Raw genomic sequence first — 23,980 nt, 5'->3', positions numbered from 1 at the left:
AACCATATTTTGTTTTCCTGAGAGTTAACCACAATATCATTAGTCCCACGGATACTTGCATGTACATCATCGCCATCCCTGTTTACACAATATATTTCATCCAGCAATATTTAATTGAAAGCATATATTATTTGCGCAATAAAAAATATGCGTACTTTTAACTTCACAAATTGCAGGAGATTATACCACATTGACGTTTCAAATTTGTTGCCATCTTATAGCAAATTGCCCGTTGCACTGGTGCCCATGTTGAGTAGCCCGACTGAACATCACGTCCACCATGGCCCCATCTAATCTGAAGTTCTGGGCCAATAGACTTGTACAAAGGGTTGTTCGTTTTACTTGATGTTTTTTTTGGTTCTCAACCCGCGAAGTGACAGTAAAACATCTTCTGAGAAATGTGTGTGTAAAATGCAATATGATTTATGCGCAGTAGGTTGAAAGTTCAAAGTTCATTTATTAGGTATAGCCCTGTGAGCCATTCGGCTCTTGAATCGGGTGCAACCGCAACAAACAAAAAAACATGAACAAGAAAACATCTTAAAGTGACTAAGTGCAAACAGAAAATCCAAGAAAAGACAGCAAAATATTGCAGAAAAATCACCGTACACCAACCCTGTGCAAATATCCCAGTGGGATGAAAGTAGGTGAAACGTTTCCTAAGCTTAGGATGGTGGCCATTCACACCGTTTAGTTGCAGTCATGCTACACTTTGCAAAATTACATCAGAATCATACAAGTCAAATTCTAAATCTACGATACTTAAATGTATATGAAATTTGATTGAAATTGTAATTGATTAAATGATCTATAGAATAACTTTCTCTGCCTTGAAGAAGGGCATTTGCTTGAAACGTTGCTTATTACAGTATATACAGCTAACAAAACACACAAGGTAACTGTTATTGGCCAAACATCCCAATGATAAAACATTTGCAAATGACTCAATTGAGATTACGTGTAGCAACATCACCCCCTACTGCGAACATTTGGTATGGCCCTCTTTAAAAAGAGTTGAGCTTCAGGCTTTCGAGAAAAAAAAACAAATGTAATAATATTTTTTCTATTCTCATGTTTTTTTCTTGACAGATGTGTTTAATTTGTATGACTTGTGCTTGTGCCCCAATGCCAATGCAGCAGCACACGTTTTTAACTCTGAAGATTTAACTGTTTTTTTTCTTATATTTTTAGCACCCTCGGCTTTCTCTTGGTCCTGCAGCTTAGGGGAACATCTTTTGTTAGCCCTGTGGAACAAGGACGCTAATCCTGGCCGACGTGTGTGTGTGTTCGTAGCGTCGCATGAACCCAGAGCTGCTGAAACACTGCTTGATGGTTGTGAAGTCTGGCGGACTCTGCATGGTAGGTATGGTCACCAGGCCCTACCACTGCCTATAGTGGGGCCCAGGTGTTATGAGCTGTGCCTTCCTTTGGGCTCTGTGGAACTTTCATTCTAGATAGTACATTAATTATTTGGTTAATGTATTTATTAATTAATTGCTTAATACGGTCCTGGCTCTCCAGGTTAAAATGCAAAAAACACATTTCAGTCCATCAACCTATTAGCCTTCTAGGCCAATGTTTTCTTTTCTGGCAGTATTTTTAATCAGGTGGACAAAATCTAGACCATATTTAGCTTGCTGAGTCTAATCAGTGCAGTCTGGGATTTTAAATACTGCTGTTCAAATTCCTGAAGACCCATAGGCTGATGGGCCAAAATATTATATTACCAAGAGTCCACTATGATATAACATACATTTTGTACAATTGCATTTGTGGAATTCTTGTAGATGTGACAACCAGGAATGGCTGCTGAAAACCCAGTGTAAAGATCAGCCTAAATATATTACATCCTGGTACAATCAACAATGGTCACAATCGAAAATACATTTTAGTCTAAGATTTAGTCATGATACATTGATTAGGAAGGCAATTGAAGGAATTGTACAATGTTTAGCTCGGTACATTTGTGCATCACCATTTACATAACAAATGGCTATGGATAATTTGCTCAACAATTGTTGAATTAAAAATGCAGCTGATAAATACTATCATAAATATTATTAACATGCTTTGCCTGCATTCTCATTTAAATGTTGTGAGATTACTCTCCAACAACATCTCCTCTGGTGCTGTTGAAGCAGTCATAAATATGGCCACGTTTGATTCCAGTGACACTTTTATTACCTGGCTGTGCTGGGTGGAGGCGGGTTTATGACTCACATCGTTACAAGATCTAACTCAAAAGAAACTAATTATGAGTCAATATTGGTTGTGAAAGCCTCCATATACAAGAAACTATAAACTTAAAAAATGTACACATTTCATCCAAACTAGTTTGACTTCAGTAAAAACAAATTGGAGCAATGTGGAAGTAACTTTGCCTCTATAGAAGGCACGGCAATGACTGATACAATAATCAATTTTTTTCTGTAAAAGCAATTTTCAGTGACATTTTACCGCGCATTAAACTTACATGAGCACTTTTATTCACGCAAAAAAGTTAAAGTGATTCTCACTAAAATGAGCGTTGAGACAGTGCTTTCTTGTTTACAGCCATGAGCCACTGCTGGAAATTCCACATTTCTATGGCACGAGCGAGTTTATATAATAAACTACTGTTGACTTATGAGACCTCCTTTACCAGTGGCAAAATATAGTAGTAGGTTTTTACCCTTTAAACTGGTACAAAACTGACACCTTTATAGAAGGCATCATGTTTGCAATAACCGCAACACAAGCAGTCAAATGCAAACAAAAAAGAAGCAACTCTGATGATGATAATGATATGCACTGTCCTTGAAGTTGATTGGTCCACACCCGAGACAGATTTCCTTAGAGCCTAGTCTCCATTGGAGGACCAATCAACTTCAAGGACAGTGCAATATCAAGGACAGTGCATATCATTACCATTATCAGAGTTGTTTCTTTTTTTTGCATTTTGACTGCTTGTGTTGCAGTTATTGCAAACATGATGCCTTGTATAAAGGTGTCAGTTTTGTACCAGTTGAAAGGGTAAAAACCTACTACTACTACTGTTGACTTCCCCATTAAAGTGGTACATATTTGATCAACCCTGGAGGGATGATGGGCTACGTCAACCTCCAACTATGATTTGAACTCGCAAACTTCCAATTGCGAACAAGCCACTCTTCTTCTGAGCCACCTATTTGTACGTACACATGTTGAACTTCTTTCACACCGTACATATCCAACCGTGCTAATTGGAGGTGTAGGGAAGGACAACTAACTTAACACAAAAAGCTGTTCTCAAGAAACACGTTTTCAATCTACATTTAAAAGTGCATAGCTCCAGTGGCTTGCTAATATTTACACTTCAGTTACACTGACACATCTCACCTGGCTCATTTGCTTAACAAAAGTGGACTCTTCTGCAATTGTCTCCGAAATGTTCTCTGCTGAGGCATTGCAATACATCTGCCCTCATCTACCTGTTCACGAACTGCATCGTTAATACACTCCATTCAACAGTTAATTTACCATACTCAATAATAAAAAAAAACTGCATGCTTGCCAATGCCACACACTGATCCCAGTTGCCTTTTCTTCTATGCAGGTTTATGATAAGGAGCTGGAGGCAGAGTTCAATAACTTTGAAGACTGGCTGAACACGTTCAATGTGTATCGCGGCAAGAACAGCGACGAAGACAGCGACTTTGACAAGGAGAGATTGGTGGGGCGTTTCAAGGTGGGTCCATACCTGTCAACCCCTTATCAGTGCCCCTACCTTATTACAGACCAATTGGTGACCCCGTGTCCTTATGAATCTCAACGTTCAAACTACAAAGCCCGCATTGAAACGGCTGCACGCCATATGGACCTGAAAACTCAATTTCCCTGTACAAGAATACGGGTAAACCGTATGGGTTGACAGGTATGTGAGTCATACGTGGACAAAAAGTAGAATGTCAGTCTCATATATTTATATATTTACTTAATTAAAGCTGTCATATTCTATTGAGTTATGATCACTTTATGAAATATGTTAAATGCAGTGCAAATTTGAGTTAGTATGTATGTATGTTGAACTTCTTTCACACCGTACGTAGCCGACCATTTCTGATTGGAGGTGCGGGGAAAGGACAACAAAAGCAGGAGCAGCAGAGATTTCATTTTCTTCTTCTTGGTTCTTTCGGTAAAGTCACGTAGAAGGGAAGTAATAAAATAATAAATAATAATAATACTAAATAATAAAAACAATATTTTTTTATTATTTTATTACTTCCCTTCTACGTGACTTTACCGAAAGAACCAAGACGATGAATCCCTGCAGTCACGAAAGCTTTAAATCGAAATTTAAGAGATTTCATTCCTAAGTTAAAATTCTAATCAAGGTCAACTCAGCCCATGATCCATCCAGAATTGATCAAATGAGCTTCGCCAAGTTCTGACTTATCACTACTTGGTGAGAAGGCAGTCAGCAGTGGCTACAGTACAGATTGACTGGCCCCAATATATGAATGTAGATATGGTCACTGCTGACTTGGGATTAGCTATGGAGGTGAGTTCCACCCCACACAAACTTGAGGACGAAAACGCACCAATGATGACGATTAGCTCCAAGATCTAAGTCCATTTAGGTCTTGATCTCACACCTACATTTAGCATCACATGAAAAAAAATACCATTGAAGTATATAATACCTCTAAGTAATAATGTAGTGATGAATGTGCAGGGGGGAGTGATGACACAGTTATTAGTGCACCTGGCAATCTGTGGCTATTAATATCTGGAACGACCCTGGCCCTTTTCTCCAACCAGCACTGGCCATCGTGGTAAAGTATGGCCAAGAACCCCAATGACCGGCAGAGTGTGGAGATGCATTTATGTATTCATGTTGAACTTCTTAATAGGGAGCGATAGTGTAGTGGTTAGTGCGCTGTGCTACGTACCCGGCGAACTGGGTTCGATTCCTGCTCACGGCCAACACCAGTGACGATTATCTAAGTCGATCCTCCCCTAGGTCGACTCAGCCTCAAATGATTACCTGTTGCGATGCGTAAACATCGCCACTCGGGAGAGAGGCGGCCGAGCGCGGTGAAGGCCACCCACCCCCTTGTGTGCCGTGCCGGCCTTCATAGGTGCTGGCTAACAGCAGTTGCCCCAACAGGCGGATAAGGAATTACGGCGAAAGTATGTCATTGTTTTCTTGCGTACCGTATGTAGTCAGCATTGTTTCTTCTAATCGTCACGTGATTCTCGCCACAGGGCTCGGCCTGCATTTACAAGTGGCCCCTCTCCAAAGCGGTGCTGGATGAAGTGGGGTACGACCCCCAGCTGGGGATGTTCCAGGGCATCCCCATAAACGATCCCATCAGCGTGCTCGTGAGGGTCTACATCGTGCGGGTACGTCCTCAAGCGTGCGCGTGACAGTGCTGATTGTGCTCAGGTGCTACTGTGGCGGGTTCGATGGACCTGCATTGATGTGTTCCATCACTGGAATCTTGGCTGAAAAACCCACGCGTGGGTTGGTGGCATGGCCTCGTGGTGGCACGTTCACCTTTCGCTGTAGATAGTCACGATTTGAATGCATGATCTGCCCTAATTATTACTCTGAGGTGTAATAACCAGAGGTGTGGACTCGAGTCATGTGACTTGGACTCGAGTCAGACTCGAGTCATGAATTTGATGACTTCAGACTCGACTTGGACTTGCATAACAATGACTTTGTCCCACCTCTGAGGTGTGGACTCGAGTCATGTGACTTGGACTCGAGTCAGACTCGAGTCATGAATTTGATGACTTCAGACTCGACTTGGACTTGCATAACAATGACTTTGTCCCACCTCTGGTAATAACCATAACATATGCTCCGTCTGATTCACCGTGGCCAGTAAAGATCCCCTCGCGTCATTGACGTCAAACACGACAGTCGGGAATAGTGTAACTGGCATCTGGGTCCCAATTTGTAAAAATCTAAAATGATAATTAATTTGGGACTATACATAGCAATTGTCACCACATCCAGGCAGACGAATGCATCTCAAGTTACTCTTCCAAACGAGGCTGTCCTGGTTTCTTGAGTTATCACCCGATTAAACAAAATAAATTTGAACGCACCGGTGAGTTTCAATATAAACCAATCAGTTGTTTAAACACTATTCTGATGCATTGGTCCAGAAGATGTTCCATGATGAATAAATTACTTATTATTATTTTTTTCCCATTAAATCTGATTATTGCTCTATTTGGTAGATTCAGAAAAACTGACATTGCCTGTGCATGTTGTGGGTTTACTCTCCAACACACCGGTGTGCTGTACTAGTAACGAATTGGCATGTTCTGTTTACATGACAAATCTTACTAATTGGCTGTGTCGGGTGGTGGTGGGTTTAACGACACATTTATATTTACGCGATCTAACCAAAAAAACTTGTATGATGAATTATATTGGCCGCGAAAGCCTACGTGTTAAATTGCCTGTACATGTTTCTGCGTATTGTATTAGGCTAACCTTATCTGGCCAGGAACAGCTGCAAAGTAGCATCCACTCGTCCCTCAATGTGTGTCTAATCCAAGAGCTTAACTGTCCTGCTGCAAGTTTGCAATGTGGATTTCCAAGAGAAAATACATTTCATCGTGGCTTTTATATTTTCTTTATATACTCTTAGTTTTTTCGGTAAAGTCACGTAGGTAAAAAAATGAAATTAAAATAAAAAAAAAAAAAAATAATAATAAATATTTTATTTTTATTAATTTTAATTTCATTTTTTTTACCTACGTGACTTTACCGACAAAACTAAGAGTATGAATCCTTGCAGTCACGAAAGCTTCAAATCTAGAATTTTCTTTATATCATAGTCCCATGGGATGTTGCATAGTCCCATGGGATGTTGGCTATCAACAACAAGGCAACTTCTATGACTAATTGGGAATGGGACGCAAGCGTAGGATTGATCACCCTGTCGCTGGCCGCCTTTGGGGAGGGTGTATAGTATGAAAGGCCGAAACACCCTAGGAACCAAAGGGTCACTACTGATGATGCGCTCCCCAAATTTCACCAGGCTCACTGTTCATGAACTCTTGGAAGTGCTTGCACAAAGGATAGTAACATCTCATCCTGTGTTCTTTGGAATCGGAATATGAATCCTTGCAGTCACGAAAGCTTCAAATCTAGAATTTTCTTTATATCTTTAAAGCTTTCTATTGAAAAACAACTTGGAAATGCACATCTGCAATAGATTTATTGTGCACATGTTTGTTATCACATTGAAGCCATGAACCTGCTGCTCGTATGAGGGCAGCATTACATTATATAGAACATAGTTTATTGATTCTATAGTTAAAGCTTTCGTGACTGCAAGGATTCATACTCTTTGGTTTTTTCGGTAAAGTCACGTAGGTAGAAAATTAAATAAATAAAATGAAATAATGTTGTTGCTTTCATTTATTTTATATTTTACCTACGTGACTTTACCGAAAAAAACAAAGAGTATTGTTTATTGAACCCAGGAAGATTGCACTGGTTTTTAGTTTTTTTATACATATTTTTTAACAAAGGGCAAGGTAGTATCTTAAATAGCAGGACTAGTTTAACCCTTGCAAGTAAATATAGACTCACTGTTTCAAATGATGATGCGTTGATCGCGTGGCCAGGAGGCGGTGACACGTGCCTGTAATCCACCACTAGGAAGGCAATGGTTGGCGGATCACAAAAAGATCGTGAAACTCCCTTCCCATGGGCATCGAGGTGCCATAACCCTGGCTTACCAAGAGAATGCAGTACAGCAAATGGACTAATCTCCATCTGTATGGGGATAGAGTGTTGCCCCCTCCCGTGCGTAGGTGTTCTTCGTGTGCTCCAGTTGATTTCCACGTGTATAAGCACTCGTCATTAATTGGCTGAAATTTTTTTTTTTTTATGAAAAAACCCAACGCAGGACCCTCCTGAAAAATAATTATTGGATATAGGAGTAATTAATTTGTTATTACGTACTATTAAGAGGTACTGACTCAGTACCATAACATAGCATAAATTCGCCAAGCCAACAAGCCACTTCATGTGAATAAACCTGATACCTATTTGTTCCGTTTGCTGATCTGGGAACCAGGCAACTGACCTCCATCCAGCTGACGTCAATGGGAAGGCGGATCCGTACATTGTGCTCAAGCTGGGCAAGACCGAGGTGAAGGACAATGAAAACTACATTGCCAAGCAGCTGAACCCCATCTTTGGAAAGTGCGTGCTCATGTTATTAGATACGGTGTCTTGGTGTTATTCATGATAGTCTTTTTTACGCAATGGATTTCCATTAGATATGCTTACGATTATTATTATAATGGAAACATAGACATGGTAAATGTTGTTTATATGTTGCAAATGGAACTGCATAATTTTCACGTCATTATCATGAGCCAGGAATGATGAATCCACTGTTGGATGAAGGCCTTCCCCAACCACTACCATCTCTCACGACCTTCTTGGTTCTTTCGGTAAAGTCACGTAGAAGGGAAATAATAAAATAATAAAAATAAAACGTAATAAAATATTCTTATTATTTCCCTTCTACGTGACTTTACCGAAAGAACCAAGAAGATGAATCCCTGCAGTCACGAAAGCTTTAAATCGAAATCTCTCACGATCTTCCAATGCCAGTGATCCATCCAGCACCTGCACGTGAACTGATGTCATAGCTCCTGCTTCGTGGACGTCCTCTCGGATACGTTCATCACCTTGACTGCCACTCCGTCATCATTCCTGATCATTGTCTATCATCCCTCCTAGCAATGCATCCTCCCCAAGCCCACTTTTTATAGTTTGGATGATGTCATTAAACCGTGTGTTTTGCTATCTGTTTCTCGCTGTACAATTTTATTGAATGACAATGCAGCATATAGTGATGATGTGATCGCTTTGCTGTTTCCAGGTCTTTTGACATCGAGGCAACCTTCCCCATGGAGTCAATGCTCACTGTGCAGATCATGGATTGGGACCTGGTGGGAATAAATGACCTCATTGGAGAAACCAAGATCGACCTGGAGAATCGCTACTACAGCTATCACCGTGCCACCTGTGGGATAGCACAGCAGTACGCCATGTGAGTACCAAGAATAAATCCCATTACACTTGATGCTTCTTTTGAATTTTGTAAAGGGTTTAAGTGTCTTCTTCTTGGTTCTTTCGGTAAAGTCACGTAGAATGGAAATAATAAAATAATAAAAATAAAACAATAAAATACAATTCTCACGACGTTTCGGCCACAACACAAGCAGCCGTCCTGTCTTCTCGACAGACCTGTTCTCCACCTGAGGACGGCTGCTTGCGTTGTGGCCGAAACGTCGTGATAATTATTTTATTATGTTTTATTTTTATTATTTTATTATTTCCATTTTACGTGACTTTACCGAAAGAACCAAGAAGATGAATCCCTCCAGTCACGAAAGCTTTAAATCAAGATGGAGTTATACGTACATACACAGCAAGTACACAGCTTAGAGAGTGTCTACACTTACATTTTGACTTAAAACGTTCGTGACTGCAGGAAATTCATATTCTTTGGTTCTGTCGGTAAAGTCACGTAGATAGAAAAATAATAATAATAAAAAAGTGAATAAAAATATAGACTGCCAGTATGCGCACTCTGTTTAATAACCATTGCTACAGTCTATACAGACTGCCAATATGCTCACCAACTTAAAAACCAGGCTACTGTCTACATTATAGACTGCCAGTATACTCACTGAGGTTAAGAACCAGGCTACAGTTTACATTAGTGTTATTTTATTTTTTTATTCACTAAAATTTTTATTTTTCTATCTATGTGACTTTACCGAAAGAACCAAATAATATTGCGTCTACGCTTGTTTTAAGATTGGACAATTAAGAATGGGATTCTGCCATGGTAAGCACACTGGACTAACAATCCAGCGATACCTGGATCAATCTCCTGGCATGGCTGTTGAAAGAATTAGCAGGTTTTCTTAAATCGCCCCAACAGCACAGTTTGTTTTGTGTTGTTTATATTTGTTGACGCAAGTAAGGAACATTCAGCTGTTTGCTGTTTTCCACGAATTACCCGTGGAGGAACTTGGCGAAAAGAAGTTTCAGCAGCGTATAAATCATAACGTGGCAGAAACTGAGTCGCAAACTCAGCAGGTCAGTTGCGGTGGGTTGAAGTGTGATTACTCCCACCACTTCCTAGATGTCAGGCCAGTGTTGTAGGGCAGCATTAAATATCAAATCAGGAGGCTGTCCCGAGCCTCCTCCTCTAGTGGAGGCGGAGGTGCTTCCACCAGCAGCGGCATGAGTTGGCGATGTGAGTGCCGTACTTCAATTAAAGGGGGCAGTTTGAAATATTTGGACATCAAATTTGTTTGCTCCCCAAGTGGCAATACAAGTGGACCATCTCAGCCGTGCTGGATGGAATGCTGTGGGAATGCGCCGTAATGAAATGCAGGTTTAACCGACGCAGCATTGTGGACGGCAGTGACGGCACGAACTTGTACGCAACGAGCTGAACACGCTGTTGCTTTGACGTCCGTTTCCCAGCCATGGCTACAATGTGTGGCGTGACCCTCAAAAGCCGACGGAGATCCTGTCCCAGCTCTGCAAGGACAACAAAATGGCAGAACCGGAATACGGTCCGGTCGGCCGTGTGAAGGTGGCCAGCCGCATCTTCACAGGGCCCACCGAGCTAGAAGACGAGACCGGTGAGGATGAACGCATTTTGTCAATGCAGCTCAAAAGATATAAAGCTTTCGTGACTGCAGGGATTCATCTTGTTGGTTCTTTCGGTAAAGTCACGTAGAATGGAAATAATAAAATGATAAAAATAAAACATCATAAAATAATTCTCACGACGTTTCGGCCACAAAGCAAGCAGCCGTCTTCAGGTGGAGAACATATCTGTCGAGAAGACAGTCTGAATGACTCTGTCTTCTCGACAGACCTGTTCTCCACCTGAGGACGGCTACTTGCGTTGTGGCCGAAACGTCGTGAGAATTATTTTATGATGTTTTATTTTTATTATTTTATTATTTCCATTCTACGTGACTTTACTGAAAGAACCAAGAAGACAGCTCAAAAGAGTTGTGTTTTGCAGGGTACAAATCTCAACTCTGTGGTCACCGCCGCCTTTAGGTTTGTGAAAATCAGCACCGTTTTTTTTCTTCTTGGTTCTTTCGGTAAAGCCATTAAGAATGGAAATAATAAAATAGTAAAAAGATAAATATTTTTTTATTTTATTATTTCCATTCTACGTGGCTTTACCGAAAGAACCAAGAAGATGAATCCCTGCAGTCACGAATGCTTTAAATCGAAATGGCACCGTTTATATGAGGATGTACCGCCCTACGGAAGGTGGTAGCGGTTATCATCATTATCTTCGTTGTCATCATCAATCATGCTCTGTCCACTGCTGCTGCATGAAGGCTTCCCAAATTCATCACGTTTTTTCACAGTTTCATGCTGCAATAATCCATCCAGCTCCTTCGCACGAGCTGATCTCAATGCTCCGTATCCACACTGGTTGTCCTCAGGCATGTCCCCTCCTTGGGCTGCCACTCCATCGTAATTCTCAACCATTGGCCATCATGCCTTCGAGTTATGTGCCCTTCCCAAGCCCACTTTAATTCTTAAAAGTCTATATGAATCTTGATTTGTTTCTTGATCCATGTGTTCCTTTTTCTGTCTCCTCACTTTAATACCCAAGCATACATGCTTTGCACACTTTTCTTCATTTGTTCCATTTTTCTTCTTGGTTCTTTCGGTAAAGTCACGTAGAAAGGAAGTAATAAAATAATACAAATAAAACAGACGCTGTCTCCCCGACAGACCTGGTTTTCACCTGAGGACGGCTGCTTGCGTTGTGGCCGAAACGTCGTGATAATTATTTTATTATGTTTTATTTTTATTATTGTATTACTTCCCTTCTACGTAACTTTACCGAAAGAACCAAGAAGATGAATCCCTGCAGTCACGAAAGCTTTAAATCGAAATTTGTTCCATTTTCTTTGTCATTGCCCATGTTTCTGATTCATGTCAGAGCAGGTAACATGCTTCTGATTGAACACTTTCTTCGTCAAGGATATTGTTACATTGCTTTCGACCGTCAAGTTCGTTCTTTCAAAAAAATTACACCAATCTGCCGTTGATTGCCTTTTTCTTAATTTGTTAACACAAATTTGTTAACACAAATTAAGAAAATATTATCCACAGAAACAAGTTATTGTCTTCCTAAAATTGTATTGGAAAATAAAGGCAAAGACATGAATGGAGAATTCACCATTTTCAGAGTTGCTGATGACAGCGATTATAATAATCAGTGGAAATCAATCGCAGGATTGTGTGTGTTTTATGATTTCAGGCCACATAAAGGAGACCAATGAGCATGTGGCACTCAAGGTCCTGCACAACTGGGGAGAGATCAGCCCCAAGGGCTGCCGGCTGGTGCCAGAGCATGTGGAGACGCGGCCTCTCCTTCACCCTGACAAGCCTGGCATTGAGCAGGTGGATGCCTCCAGATCTTTTTTTAAATCCTTTATATTAAGTTCGCTTGCTTGCTTAGGACCGTGCAAATCTTTCAGTCGTGTTTTAACCCACTTCCCGTGATCCAATCGAGCTGACATTTTGCACACAGACTCGTTGTGCGTGACAATTAATGTTCGTGAAATTTTTTTTCCAAAATGTTACACTTTTTAGGAAAAAATATTATATTTAATTACCAATTGCTTAATGGTGCAATGCAATCATCTGACCCATAGGTGGCAGCCATCTCAAGCCAGAGGACGAGAGGGCTCTAGCCGCCACGCATATAAAGGATTTATAGTGAAAAACTTTGTTTTTACAGGTTATACTTATTATCCCTCCACGTCTAGAAACGTGCACTTAAAAGAGTGTTTAGATTATTTTGCTGCAATAAATATTCCACGTGCTAAGCCACTTTGTTGAGCTATCATATGTGGTCGAAAATGTATGAATGAAAATCGCTCTTTTGAGAAATGGCCTCGTATCTCAGGTTAGAGTGCTGAGCTGGTACCGCTGAAATCCGTGGTGGGGATTTGTTATCTCCCTCGCCTGATATACAGGAGGTCGTGGGTTCGATCCTGACCCTGACGCCTGCTGTATATTTGGAGTTTGCATGTTCTGCCTGTCGTCACGTGGATTTTTCTCCGGGTCCTCTGGTTTTTCCCTCCACATTTAGAAACATGCATTTAGAGTATTTTGCTGCTATAAAAGTCACTTTGTTGAGCTATCATTTGTGGACAGGTCATTTCTGAAAAAGTAAGCTAATAGTTCAGTGGGTCTTACCAGGTAAGATAAAGCATAGTTTAGTTATGTGAGTATATATTTTTAAGTGATTTGTTTACCTTTACTATGCTTTGCATCCTTATCGTGTTTGTTTGTTGTTGTAACGTTCTGACCCGCCCCTTACTGGACAACTGTAAAAAATAACTTCATAGCTCATCGGATTCCTCCAGTACAAATAAATATTCTGATTCTGACTATAATTTAACCACGTTCTACACATTACAGAGCATGTGGCATTGCGTAAAACCAGATGAGATCTCGGTTTTGAGCCCTCGGTTACCTTCTGCCAGATGGAGGAGTTTCATTGTGAAAGCAGTGCAACGATTTCACAAAAACACTGTTTTACATAGGTTAATGTATGTCACATCATGAGTACTAAACTGGTGTCTGGATTTCCGTTGTACAGGGGGGCCCAGATGTCTTGTGACCCCAATTAATTGACCCCCTAACAATGGTTTCTCATTGCGTATTAATTTTTGTTTTAAATTAACCTTACTTACAAAAATGTTTTAGAAAATTAAATGGGAGGGAGGAGCGTCACAAGATATCTGGGCCACCCTGTACATCTGAATTCCGTCGCCGAGCTATCGCACACAATATTTGAACAGTGCAGTTCCCCCTGTGTAAAAAGGGCCTTAAATTCTGAAATGAAACTTTCATCGTTGCAGGGCCGTGTGGAAATGTGGGTGGACATGTTTCCAAAGGACCTGCCGCACCCAGGGCCACCTGTGGACATCTCTCCACGCAAACCCAAGAGGTCTGCCGTTCAATCTTGATTTTTAGCTTTCGTGACTGCACGAATTCATACTCTTTGGTTCTTTCCGTAAAGTGACCTAGATAGAAAAATAAATAATGCAAATTTAGCAATCTTTGGAAGGACGTTGATCAACCAGGTAAAGTGTTAACTGTTGTGTTGGCCGACTCTCTGAGTTGCATTACATTTCTAAGTTTGATAAGTTTGATATTTTTTTCTTTTCCTCTCACCTTGTTCCCTCTTTGAATTCCACCCCACCCTCTCGCCCGTTATGGCAGCCCCTCCCCCTCCCCTCCCTCCCCCCTCGGCTCTATATAATGCCCCATCACAGCGGCTTGTTTCTCTTTCTCACCTGAAGACGATTGCTTGTTGTTACGATCGAAACGTCGTGATCTATTATTTATTTTTCTATCTACGTGACTTTACCGAAATGTCTGCCGTTGTCTGCCTGGGACTCGCAGCACCTGTGCACGGATTAGCAGAGGTGGGACAAAGTCATTGTTATGCAAGTCCAAGTCGAGTCTCAAGTCATCAAATTCATGACTCGAGTCTGACTCGAGTCCAAGTCACATGACTCGAGTCCACACCTCAGAGGTGGGACAAAGTCATTGTTATGCAAGTCCAAGTCGAGTCTCAAGTCATCAAATTCATGACTCGAGTCTGACTCGAGTCCAAGTCACATGACTCGAGTCCACACCTCTGCGGATTAGTAGTGCTCATCTATTGCCGTACATCGTGCTCAGTAAAAAGCTATGAATGTGCATTGTCAAAATAAGAGCGGTGTTGCTGCCTACGTTTGTAAAAGGCTTAAATTCGACTGCTGCATGAGGCAGTGCGCATCTGTTTACAGCCCTGAGCCAGTGGTGTTTAATTCCGCTTTATTATGACGAAGGAGAGTGTATCCATAGGACCATCGGTGTTGACATCCGATAAAGTGATAACTAATATTTTATTAACCCCAGACAGATGAAGGGATGAGCTGACCTCCAACTGGGATTTAAACTGATGATGGTAATGATGGTAATGATAATGGTGATGGTGCTGATGATGATAGTTATGATGGTGTTGCTGATGATGACGGTGGTGATGATGATAATGATGATGCTGATGGTGATGATGGTGGTGGTGATTATAACGATGGTGGTGGTGGTGGTGATAATGATGATTAGCACAGTTGGCTACGTACAGTGCAAACACACATTCCTGAGAGGGAGCTGGTAGGAACGTTGGGTTGCTCGGTCAATGGCCAGGGTCAACGGCGGCGTGGTGTATTCCGCAAAAATGCCCGACTGAGGGCGGGCACAAGCCGGCGTGAGTAGGTGAAACGTTGAGTTTTATAAGGGCACCACGGGGTGACCAGCCCCTCCCCACCCAGCCCCACCCCTCCCACCCCCCACCCAGCCCCACCCTCCCCACCCTCCCCACCCAGCCCCTCCCCACCCAGCCCCTTCCCACCCTCCCCACCCAGCCCCTCCCCATCCTCTCCTCCCCACCCAACCCCTCCCTCCCCACCCAGCCCCTCCCCACCCTCCCCTCCCCACCCAGCCCCTCCCCACCCTCTCCTCCCCACCCAGCTCCACCCCACCCTCCCCACCCAGCCCCTCCCCACCCTCCCCTCCCCACCCAGCCCCTCCCTCCCCACCCAGCCCCTCCCTGCACTACGGACACAATAATCCCCTGTGGGCTGGTGTAACCAGGAGGTTCCTACCAGTATAAGTTCAACATACATACAAACTCACAACCCAGGCCACTTGCAAATGAGACTCGATCCTTGTCTCTTGAGTTATCACCTGGTTAAACAAAATAAACTTGAACCTTTTCCACTGTGTCATCTAGCTGGATTGAACCGTATAAATGGAAAAAAAACGTTGCCTGTGTTCATGCCAATGAGGGTTGAGATGCACTTGTTAGTGAATCAGTTGCAATGATTAAGCAATCGAACGAGTTCTAGATTTGAAGCTTTCGTGACTGCAAGGATTCATACTCTTATGAAATAAAAATTCATTTTTTACCTACGTGACTTTACCGAAAAAACGAAAAATCGAACGAGTATTTGTGCTGGAAGATGTACACTTCCCCGACCAACGTGTTTGTATGTACCTTGATGAAAAAAAAATAACAGGGTTTAACATTTCTGGCATTAATACAGCAGGTGTTAAGATGCTCAAACACCAAATAGACACCTATTACAAGGCATCAAGTCTGCATTAACCACACACTTGTGGTAAAACAGGCAAACAAATATGCATTGATGATGTATGCATTGCCATAGAAACTGATTGGCCTACATCAGAGAGCTTTTTTATACATTTGAATATACCTCGCCATATTTTTCGATATTTATACATTCCGTGAACATTCCTCTTCTGCAACGCATCAAACACAAATGTGTTTGGCACGCATATTTAAAAACACGTGATAGAAAATATCCTTGATTCTTGACCTGTATTTTGTCAACACGAACCTCTGTACAGAAATCTTGTCAGCTTAATAGCCGACTCCACCAACAATCCTCTCTCGATCTCCCCCTGCGTTCGCCCTCCCCCCCCCTACAGCTACGTACTCAAGGTTGTGATATGGAACACGGATGACGTGAAGCTTGAGGACGACAATTTCTTCACAGGAGAGCGATCGAGCGATATTTACGTGCGCGGGTACGTATAGCCTCGCCTCACCCCCACTCCCCATGGCCTCTTTCTATATTTTTCATACCTGTATCTCCTATCTCATTTGCCCTTCTTGCTGCAGGCTACATTTTTTTGTTTTTACTCATTAAAACTTTCAACTCAAATTTGCAGCCCTCTTTATTAAGTACAGAATTTTATTTTCCCCATAATTGATTTCCACTGCTTATAATCACTGTCATCAGCTCAATCTGAAATGTTTAATTATTTATTCATTTATGTTCATGCCATTTATTTTCCAACACGATTTTATGGAAGACAATCCTTTGTTTCTGTGAATAACGTTCACAAGTGGTAATCCACCTCGCTAGACTCTCCTTCTGACAAGTATCTTGTTACTTTCTTCATGCGGCCTCAGTGTAGCCGTATGAATGATTTTTTTGTCAGTTTAACGCGTAGATTTTCGCGACCAATAATATCCACAAGAGGTTTTTTATTGGGTTAGATCGCGTAAGTATAAATGTGTCGTCCAATCCGCCACCATCGCACACAGCCAATTAGTAAGGTTTGTCACGTAAAAAAACGTGCCAATTCGTTACTAGTTCAGCACAACCGGTGTGTTGGAGAGTAAACCCACAACATCTGCAATGTGAGTACAACGTTTCGCCAGTGGTTGTAATTACCAGCGAAACGTCGTACTCGAATTGTAAATGTTGTAGGTTTACTCTCTAACCCACCGGTGTGCTGAACTAGTAAATAATTGGCATGTTTTGTTGTTTACAAGACAAACCTTACTAATTGGCTGTGTCGGGTGGTGGCGGGTTTAACGACACATTTATGCAATCTAACCCAAAAAAAACTCTTACGTTTTAAATAGCCAAAATAATTTTTATGTAGAGCTAGGTTTGTGAGTACTGGGATGACTATCAATTTCCACTGTATATAATGCCTTGTTATAGTCCAACACCAATGGAGACTAGGCTCTAAGAAAAGCTGTCTCGGGTGTGGACCAATCAACTTCAAGGACAGTGCATATCATTATCATTATCATAGTTGTTTCTTTTTGTTTGCATTTTGACTGCTTGTGTTGTAGTTATTGCAAACATGATCCCTTGTATAAAGGTGTCAGTTTTTGTACCAGAGGAAAGGGTAAAAACCTATTATTACAATATGTATGTTGTCAATGTATGCTCATTTGAAACACTGCCACTGTGATTAAAAGTGAATTTTTCCTGAAGGGAAATATATTGATATTTCCTTGCAATGATGAAACTATTCTTACCTATGAAGATGTCGAATGACCATTTTATAACTCCTGGCATTCCCTGCTCGAGACCAGTTTCCTACAGAAATTCACGGGGTCACACTAATCACCACAGAGTACTGCAAACTGCTGTAAACTTAGCGCAAAGTACTATAAATGAGCAACCAAAGTACCATAAATGAACAACCAAAGTATCATAAATTGCACTCTCCACCCGCAACTCTCCCCCCAGCTGCCCCCCACCTCATGTACCCTAGCCCCCCCATTTTTTCAACTGCGTGAATTCTGTAACTTTTCAAACTTTCCAAATTTGGGTCATGATGCCAGAACCAGGACACATGATATTTCACTTCCACGGTGAAGCACATCGTGCATATTCTTACAGTCAATACACCCACTGTATTAACCAGGGCATGCCTGCCGGACTTCAACCATGAACCTCCACAACAAGTGGCAAACGTATTCTTAGCTTTTTTCGGTAAAGTACTTGATACAGCAAGCGTGCTGTGACGGTTCCACCTGAAGACGGAAGCTTGTGTTGCCTCCGAAACGTCGTGATTTTATTTTATTTTACTTTTATTAATTTTAATTTTTTACCTACGTGACTTTACCGAAAAAACCTAAGACTATGAATCCTTGCAGTCACGAAAGCCTCAAATCTAGAATTAAGTGGCAAACGTGCGACTCCTCGCTCGGTCATGTCCCCGCACATTGCATGCAAATATCCACGATGATTAATTTGAGCGTGCCCGTGTCGTTTGTCGTGGTGTTTGTCTAAAACCCTTTGAATCGTTGAGATCATTGTAATGTTCTTGGTTCTTTCGGTAAAGTCACGTAGAATGGAAATAGTAAAATAATAAAAATGCAACATAATAAAATAATTCTCACGACGTTTCGGCCACAACGCAAGTAGCCGTCCTCAGGTGGAGAACAGGTCTGTCTAGGAGACAGAGTCTGAATGACAAGCCCCAGGCTTGGAGCGACTATTTAAGCTGCGTGACTTTACCGAAAGAACCAAGAAGATGAATTCCTGCAGTCACGAAAGCTTTAAATCGAAATCATTGTAATGGTTGACTCTTCTGAACCGGCTGATGCCGTGCTCGCGAGCAGCTGGCTCAAGGGGAAGGAAGTGGACAAGCAGGACACGGACGTGCACTACCACTCGCTCACGGGCGAGGGCAACTTCAACTGGCGCTTCATCTACCCCTTCGACTACCTGGTGGCTGAGGAGAAGATTGTCTTCTTCAAGAAGCAGTCCATCTTCGATTTGGATCCAACCGAGTTCAGGATGCCAGCGATCCTCAACATGCAAGTGTGGGACGCCAACCACTTCTCTGCCGATGATTTTCTTGGTGAGGTCCTGTTCATGTTTTTGTGTGTGACTGTGTGTACACGTGTGTACCCGTGTGTGTGTATGTGTGGGGAGTGGTAGCCTAGTGGTTAGTGCACTGCGCTACGAACTTGTCGACCCGAGTTCGATTCCCACTTACGACCAATAACAGTGGCGAATTTCTGAACTCGTCATTGGTCTGTCTGGGGTCGACTTGGTTTTAAAAATGAGTACTTGGTGAGGTGTGAAAAATATCAGCACTCAGAAGACGAAGGCAGCGAGGCGTGGTGTTGACCACCCACCCCCTCGTGTGCCATGCCGGCCTTCATAGGTGCTCGCTAACAGCACTTGCACCAACAGTCTGTTTAACGCTATATGGGGGGGGGGGGGGGTCTTTGTTGTGTGTATGTGTGGGCATATTGGTGCAGTGGCATTCTAGACAGTCAACACAACTCAAAGTATTATTTTCCATTTCCATTTTTTTGTGAGTATAAACATCATATTCCATCAATCAATGGGTGCTTCTCTATATGCATCAGTGGCGAAACCAAGGAAGAACAAGAGTAGTCCCTTGGTGTACGGCATACCAGTATATGGGATTTCGCTAAAATGTAACTCGTAATTAGGATACGAATTTCATCTACATTACGTTAAATTTGAAACTATGGAATTTAGAATCTGTAAAGTATAAATGATTTTGGAGGAAATTGAAAAATGCACGGTTTATCGTTGGTCCTGGCATAAATTTCAAACTGCTCCAGGTAGTTTGTGCGCAGTTTTCATACTGTACCAGTTTCGTAACTTATTTAGAGCATTACTACTAAATGTTTTCATGACATTATGGAATTTCACGTTAAATATTTGCTTAAAAAAGGTTTGCTGCATTCCTAAGTGTGATTTAATAACATCTTGGGGCGGATATGTTTTTTCTCCCTTAGTATCGCATCTCCAATTATATAATGGCAGTCAATGGAAAAATAGGGTTTATGGAATTTCGCTTCAGGGACAACTTTTCAGGAATATATTTGTTCCGTATATCGATGGATGCCTGTACATGACACGTTTTTATTATTATAATTATAACAAGCTTGACATTTTAGGACGACCCTTCTCCTGCAAAGTTGTTTATACATGCCCCTATGCATGTTCTTAGGTTTTTTCGGTAAAGTCACGTAGGTAAAAAATGTGAATTAATTTTAAAAAATCACGACGTTTTGGAGGCAACACAAGCCTCCGTCTTCAGGTGGAACCGTCGCAGCACGATAGCTAATTTTAAATATTTTACCTACGTGACTTTACCGAAAAAAACCTAAGAATATGGATCCTTTGCGGTCACGAAAGCTTCAAATCTAGAACCTATGCATGTTGTCCCCTGTCATACCCAGGTAAAATTGAGTTGGACCTCAACCGCTTCCCACGAGGAGCCAAGTCGTCCAAGCAGTGCTCGTTGAACATGCTCAAGATGGACGGCTCGGTGCCGATGGCCTCCATCTTCAAGCTCAAACGGATCAAGGGCTGGTGGCCCTTTGTCTCCACCGATGACAACAATGAACAGGAGCTCACGGTACGGCGCTCGTCTTCATGAATCTCCCAGAGAGAATGATCACGCATAAGCCACTGCTTCTTGCGTGCCGTGCCACGTCGTCATCTTACTTGCGCAGCAGCAGCACGTTGTCGTCCACTCATTGACATGCTAAGTTTCTCTGCCCCCTCCCTCTCTCCGTCCCCGCCCCCCTCTCTCTATATTTAAGGGACCGTCACAGAAACGACCTCTCTCTTTGTGCCGATATGTGTCCTCTCTCTGTGTGTCCTTGTGATGTCTGTCTGCTTGTATGTCTGTCTATAGTTTTCTAGTTAGATGTTTGTTGCTATTTCTTTTATGCCTGATGATGATTGCTTGTGTTGCAATCGAAACGTCGTAATATGCTATTATTTTAATTTATTATTTTATCTTTAGACGTGACTTAACCGAAAGAACCAAAGAATAATTCCTGCAGTCACGAAAGCTCCAAAATTAAGATTGAAGCCACTGCTGTTGTGTCCCTCGGTAAAACAATTGGAAATGTTTTGCCCTGGAAGGCTTCCATGAGTTTCAAGACTCTTTTTCAGGAGGATCCTGCTAAGTTTCGTCGCAGGGGTGAAATTTGCAATGTACATTTCGTACGGATATAATATGTGTAGCAACTACAAATCGATGTCTAAGCTGGAAATACCACAGTTGGCATTAGAGCACAATGAGTGAAGCGCTCTCATGCCCTCACAGAACGCTCACAGTTGACGTGACAGTGGAATACATCGTGAACTTATGTCCACCGCAAGAGTATGAATGGACGAGTGGCGACGTGCGAGAATATACATTGTATTTTTGCTTCTAGATTTGAAGCTTTCGTGACTGCAAGGATTCATACTCTTAGGTTTTTTCGGTAAAGTCACGTAGGTCAAAAATAAAATTCAAAGTTAATAAAAGTAATAATGGAAATAAAATAAAATAATAAATCACGACGTTTCGGAGGCAACACAAGTCTCCGTCATCAGGTGGGACCGTCACAGATAAAATCACTTGATGCAGTAATTTTAGCTGTGACGGTCCCACCTGATGACGGAGACTTGTGTTGCCTCCGAAACGTCGTGATTTATTATTTTATTTCCATTATTACTTTTATTAACTTTAAATTTTATTTTTTACCTACGTGACTTTACCGAAAAAACCTAAGAGTATGAATTTTTGCTCTTCTCACCGCCGCGACCCCTGCGTGCCCCCTCTGTGACCTCTGCGTGACCCCTGTGTCCATGCGTCCTGCAGGGGAAGGTGGAAGCCGAGCTGCATCTGCTGACGGCGGAGGAGGCGGAGAAGAACCCGGCAGGACTGGGCCGCAGCGAGCCCGACCCCCTCGAGAAACCCAAGTCTGTCTCTCCTACGTTCTGCTGCTTTCACTCCTAACAAACATTTACAGCACAATTCGCATTTCTTCCAGGACTTCTGACAAAAAAAATAAAACGAGATATCCTGTCCTCTGTCGTATTCAGACGTTAAAAATGCTTTGACCAGTGATACTTTGAATACACTTAGAATCTGTTAATTCAGCCGCAAGCCAAGAGCATACGGCAAGCAGACCCAAGACACACGGCATGGCAACACAGTGTCAGGACCAGCTGCATCTTGTAAATGACCATGGCTGCAAAGCTGGGCTTTGCATGAATGCTTTGCAGCAATGCCTTGCTGGCACTTTTGCTTGTTTGTATTAAAATTGTGTTTTCCTGTTCCAAAGTAGAGTTCTGATAATGGAAATGCAAAACGTGTTTTGGAATGAATTGCTGTATCTTGAAACAATTATACAAAATGTTAAAAGATCTACATCAAATGTGCTATTTTTGAACTAATGTGATTATTTTCTTTGTGTTTTGTTTCTCACAGTCGCCCGAAAACCTCTTTCTCATGGCTGACAAATCCATTCAAGTCCCTCTTCCTCGTCATCTGGAAGAACTACAAGTGGTACATCATCACCGCCCTCGTCCTGCTCATCTTCGCCCTCTTCATCGCCCTGCTTTTCTACACATTGCCAGGAGCCATCACAAGCAACCTCATCGGATAGGGAACCTCAGAGACAATGGCTGTGGGCAACTTCACGGTGACCAGAGTATACTAAGAGGATTGTAGCCAGAGCTCTTGAACTTTCTACAGGGTTACAAGAGCGCGAGATCACACCGCCTGTTTATAATTCATGGAGCACGGGTGCACACAACTCAAGGGATGTGTTGATGACGTTACATTGTAAACATGTCCCACATAATGGCAGCATCTCCCATGGATTTACACATGCACAACTGTTGGGAGGACATTCGAAATGACAAAAAAACAAGATCCTCTTGAGTTGTGTACCAACCATGGGAACGTCTTGGCTTCCTGCTAAGATATCAACAACAATAAATAGATGTGATGTATTAAATCAGGTATGTGTGCTTGTAGAGAATACACCACTGGGCAGGTTATCGTGATTGTCCTGTGTAGCCCAGCGATGTCCTTTCGGGTTGCAGTGCATTTTATTCAGCACAATGTCCGATGCATGTGCTGGGAGTTTCGGGAATTTCATTAAATTCTTGAAACAACTCTTGAGTTCCTCAAGAATATTCCCAGCATGTCAAGCGAAATGTTGGACCTCGTGGTGAACAACACACAGTACAACCCGAAACACATTGCAGTGTACAGAATATATCTAAACACAAAAGGATCTGTTACACTAAGTAAAATTCTTTCTTGGTTCGTAAGCTTGTGGTCCTTCGACTCAATGCCGGACCAAATTTTTTTTTACAGCAGCAAATGTTTAAGCTGGCAAACCATTAACCAATGTCATCTTTCTGAGTCTCATTAGCAGATGGTGGCATATTTTACACGCACGCTGTTGTTTTACTTCATGTTACGTACGAGATCCCATCCACTAACACCGGCAAAATATGCTTGAACAGGTTCAACTGATAATCGGAGTAAGAAGCGCAAAATAATTTTCAGGGGTTATCCTCTTAAACAAATGCTGCTGGAGAACTTTGGTGGTCCGGAATGCTTCTCGGATCATTGACCAACAATCGTATTTTGAGTGGTTAAACAGCACCATTGTCTACATTACATCAATACATAACATTTATATACTGTATGTGTACATATCGATCAGCAGCTGATTTAGGTTCACTTATTGTACATTTAGAATAAGGAGGTGGTGCATTAAATGTTACTTTTGTATGTGCT

At 42.0% G+C, this 23,980-nt stretch overlaps 1 protein-coding gene across 3 annotated transcripts in view; it reads left to right on the top strand.

Moving 5' to 3' along the window:
• LOC133353402 (otoferlin-like) overlaps positions 1 to 23,980 on the top strand; it is a 105,159-nt gene extending 81,179 nt beyond the window's left edge. For all 3 annotated transcript variants that reach the window (XM_061569651.1, XM_061569652.1, XM_061569653.1), the window contains 13 exons: positions 1,294 to 1,359; positions 3,575 to 3,706; positions 5,227 to 5,364; positions 8,070 to 8,197; positions 8,886 to 9,056; positions 10,508 to 10,668; positions 12,324 to 12,466; positions 13,936 to 14,024; positions 16,577 to 16,675; positions 19,020 to 19,261; positions 20,625 to 20,803; positions 22,043 to 22,143; positions 22,655 to 23,980. In XM_061569651.1, the coding sequence (XP_061425635.1) occupies positions 1,294 to 1,359; positions 3,575 to 3,706; positions 5,227 to 5,364; positions 8,070 to 8,197; positions 8,886 to 9,056; positions 10,508 to 10,668; positions 12,324 to 12,466; positions 13,936 to 14,024; positions 16,577 to 16,675; positions 19,020 to 19,261; positions 20,625 to 20,803; positions 22,043 to 22,143; positions 22,655 to 22,832 (1,827 nt within the window). In that variant the 3' untranslated portion in view covers positions 22,833 to 23,980. The remainder of the gene's footprint in view (positions 1 to 1,293; positions 1,360 to 3,574; positions 3,707 to 5,226; positions 5,365 to 8,069; positions 8,198 to 8,885; positions 9,057 to 10,507; positions 10,669 to 12,323; positions 12,467 to 13,935; positions 14,025 to 16,576; positions 16,676 to 19,019; positions 19,262 to 20,624; positions 20,804 to 22,042; positions 22,144 to 22,654) is intronic.

This window comes from Lethenteron reissneri, chromosome 43 (assembly GCF_015708825.2).
Source record: "Lethenteron reissneri isolate LAM-NWPU_2019-01 chromosome 43, ASM1570882v1, whole genome shotgun sequence".
In the NCBI taxonomy this organism is placed as follows: Eukaryota; Metazoa; Chordata; class Hyperoartia; order Petromyzontiformes; family Petromyzontidae; genus Lethenteron; species Lethenteron reissneri.
Note: the sequence above shows the minus strand (reverse complement) of the source record. Positions and strands in the feature narration are given on the sequence as shown.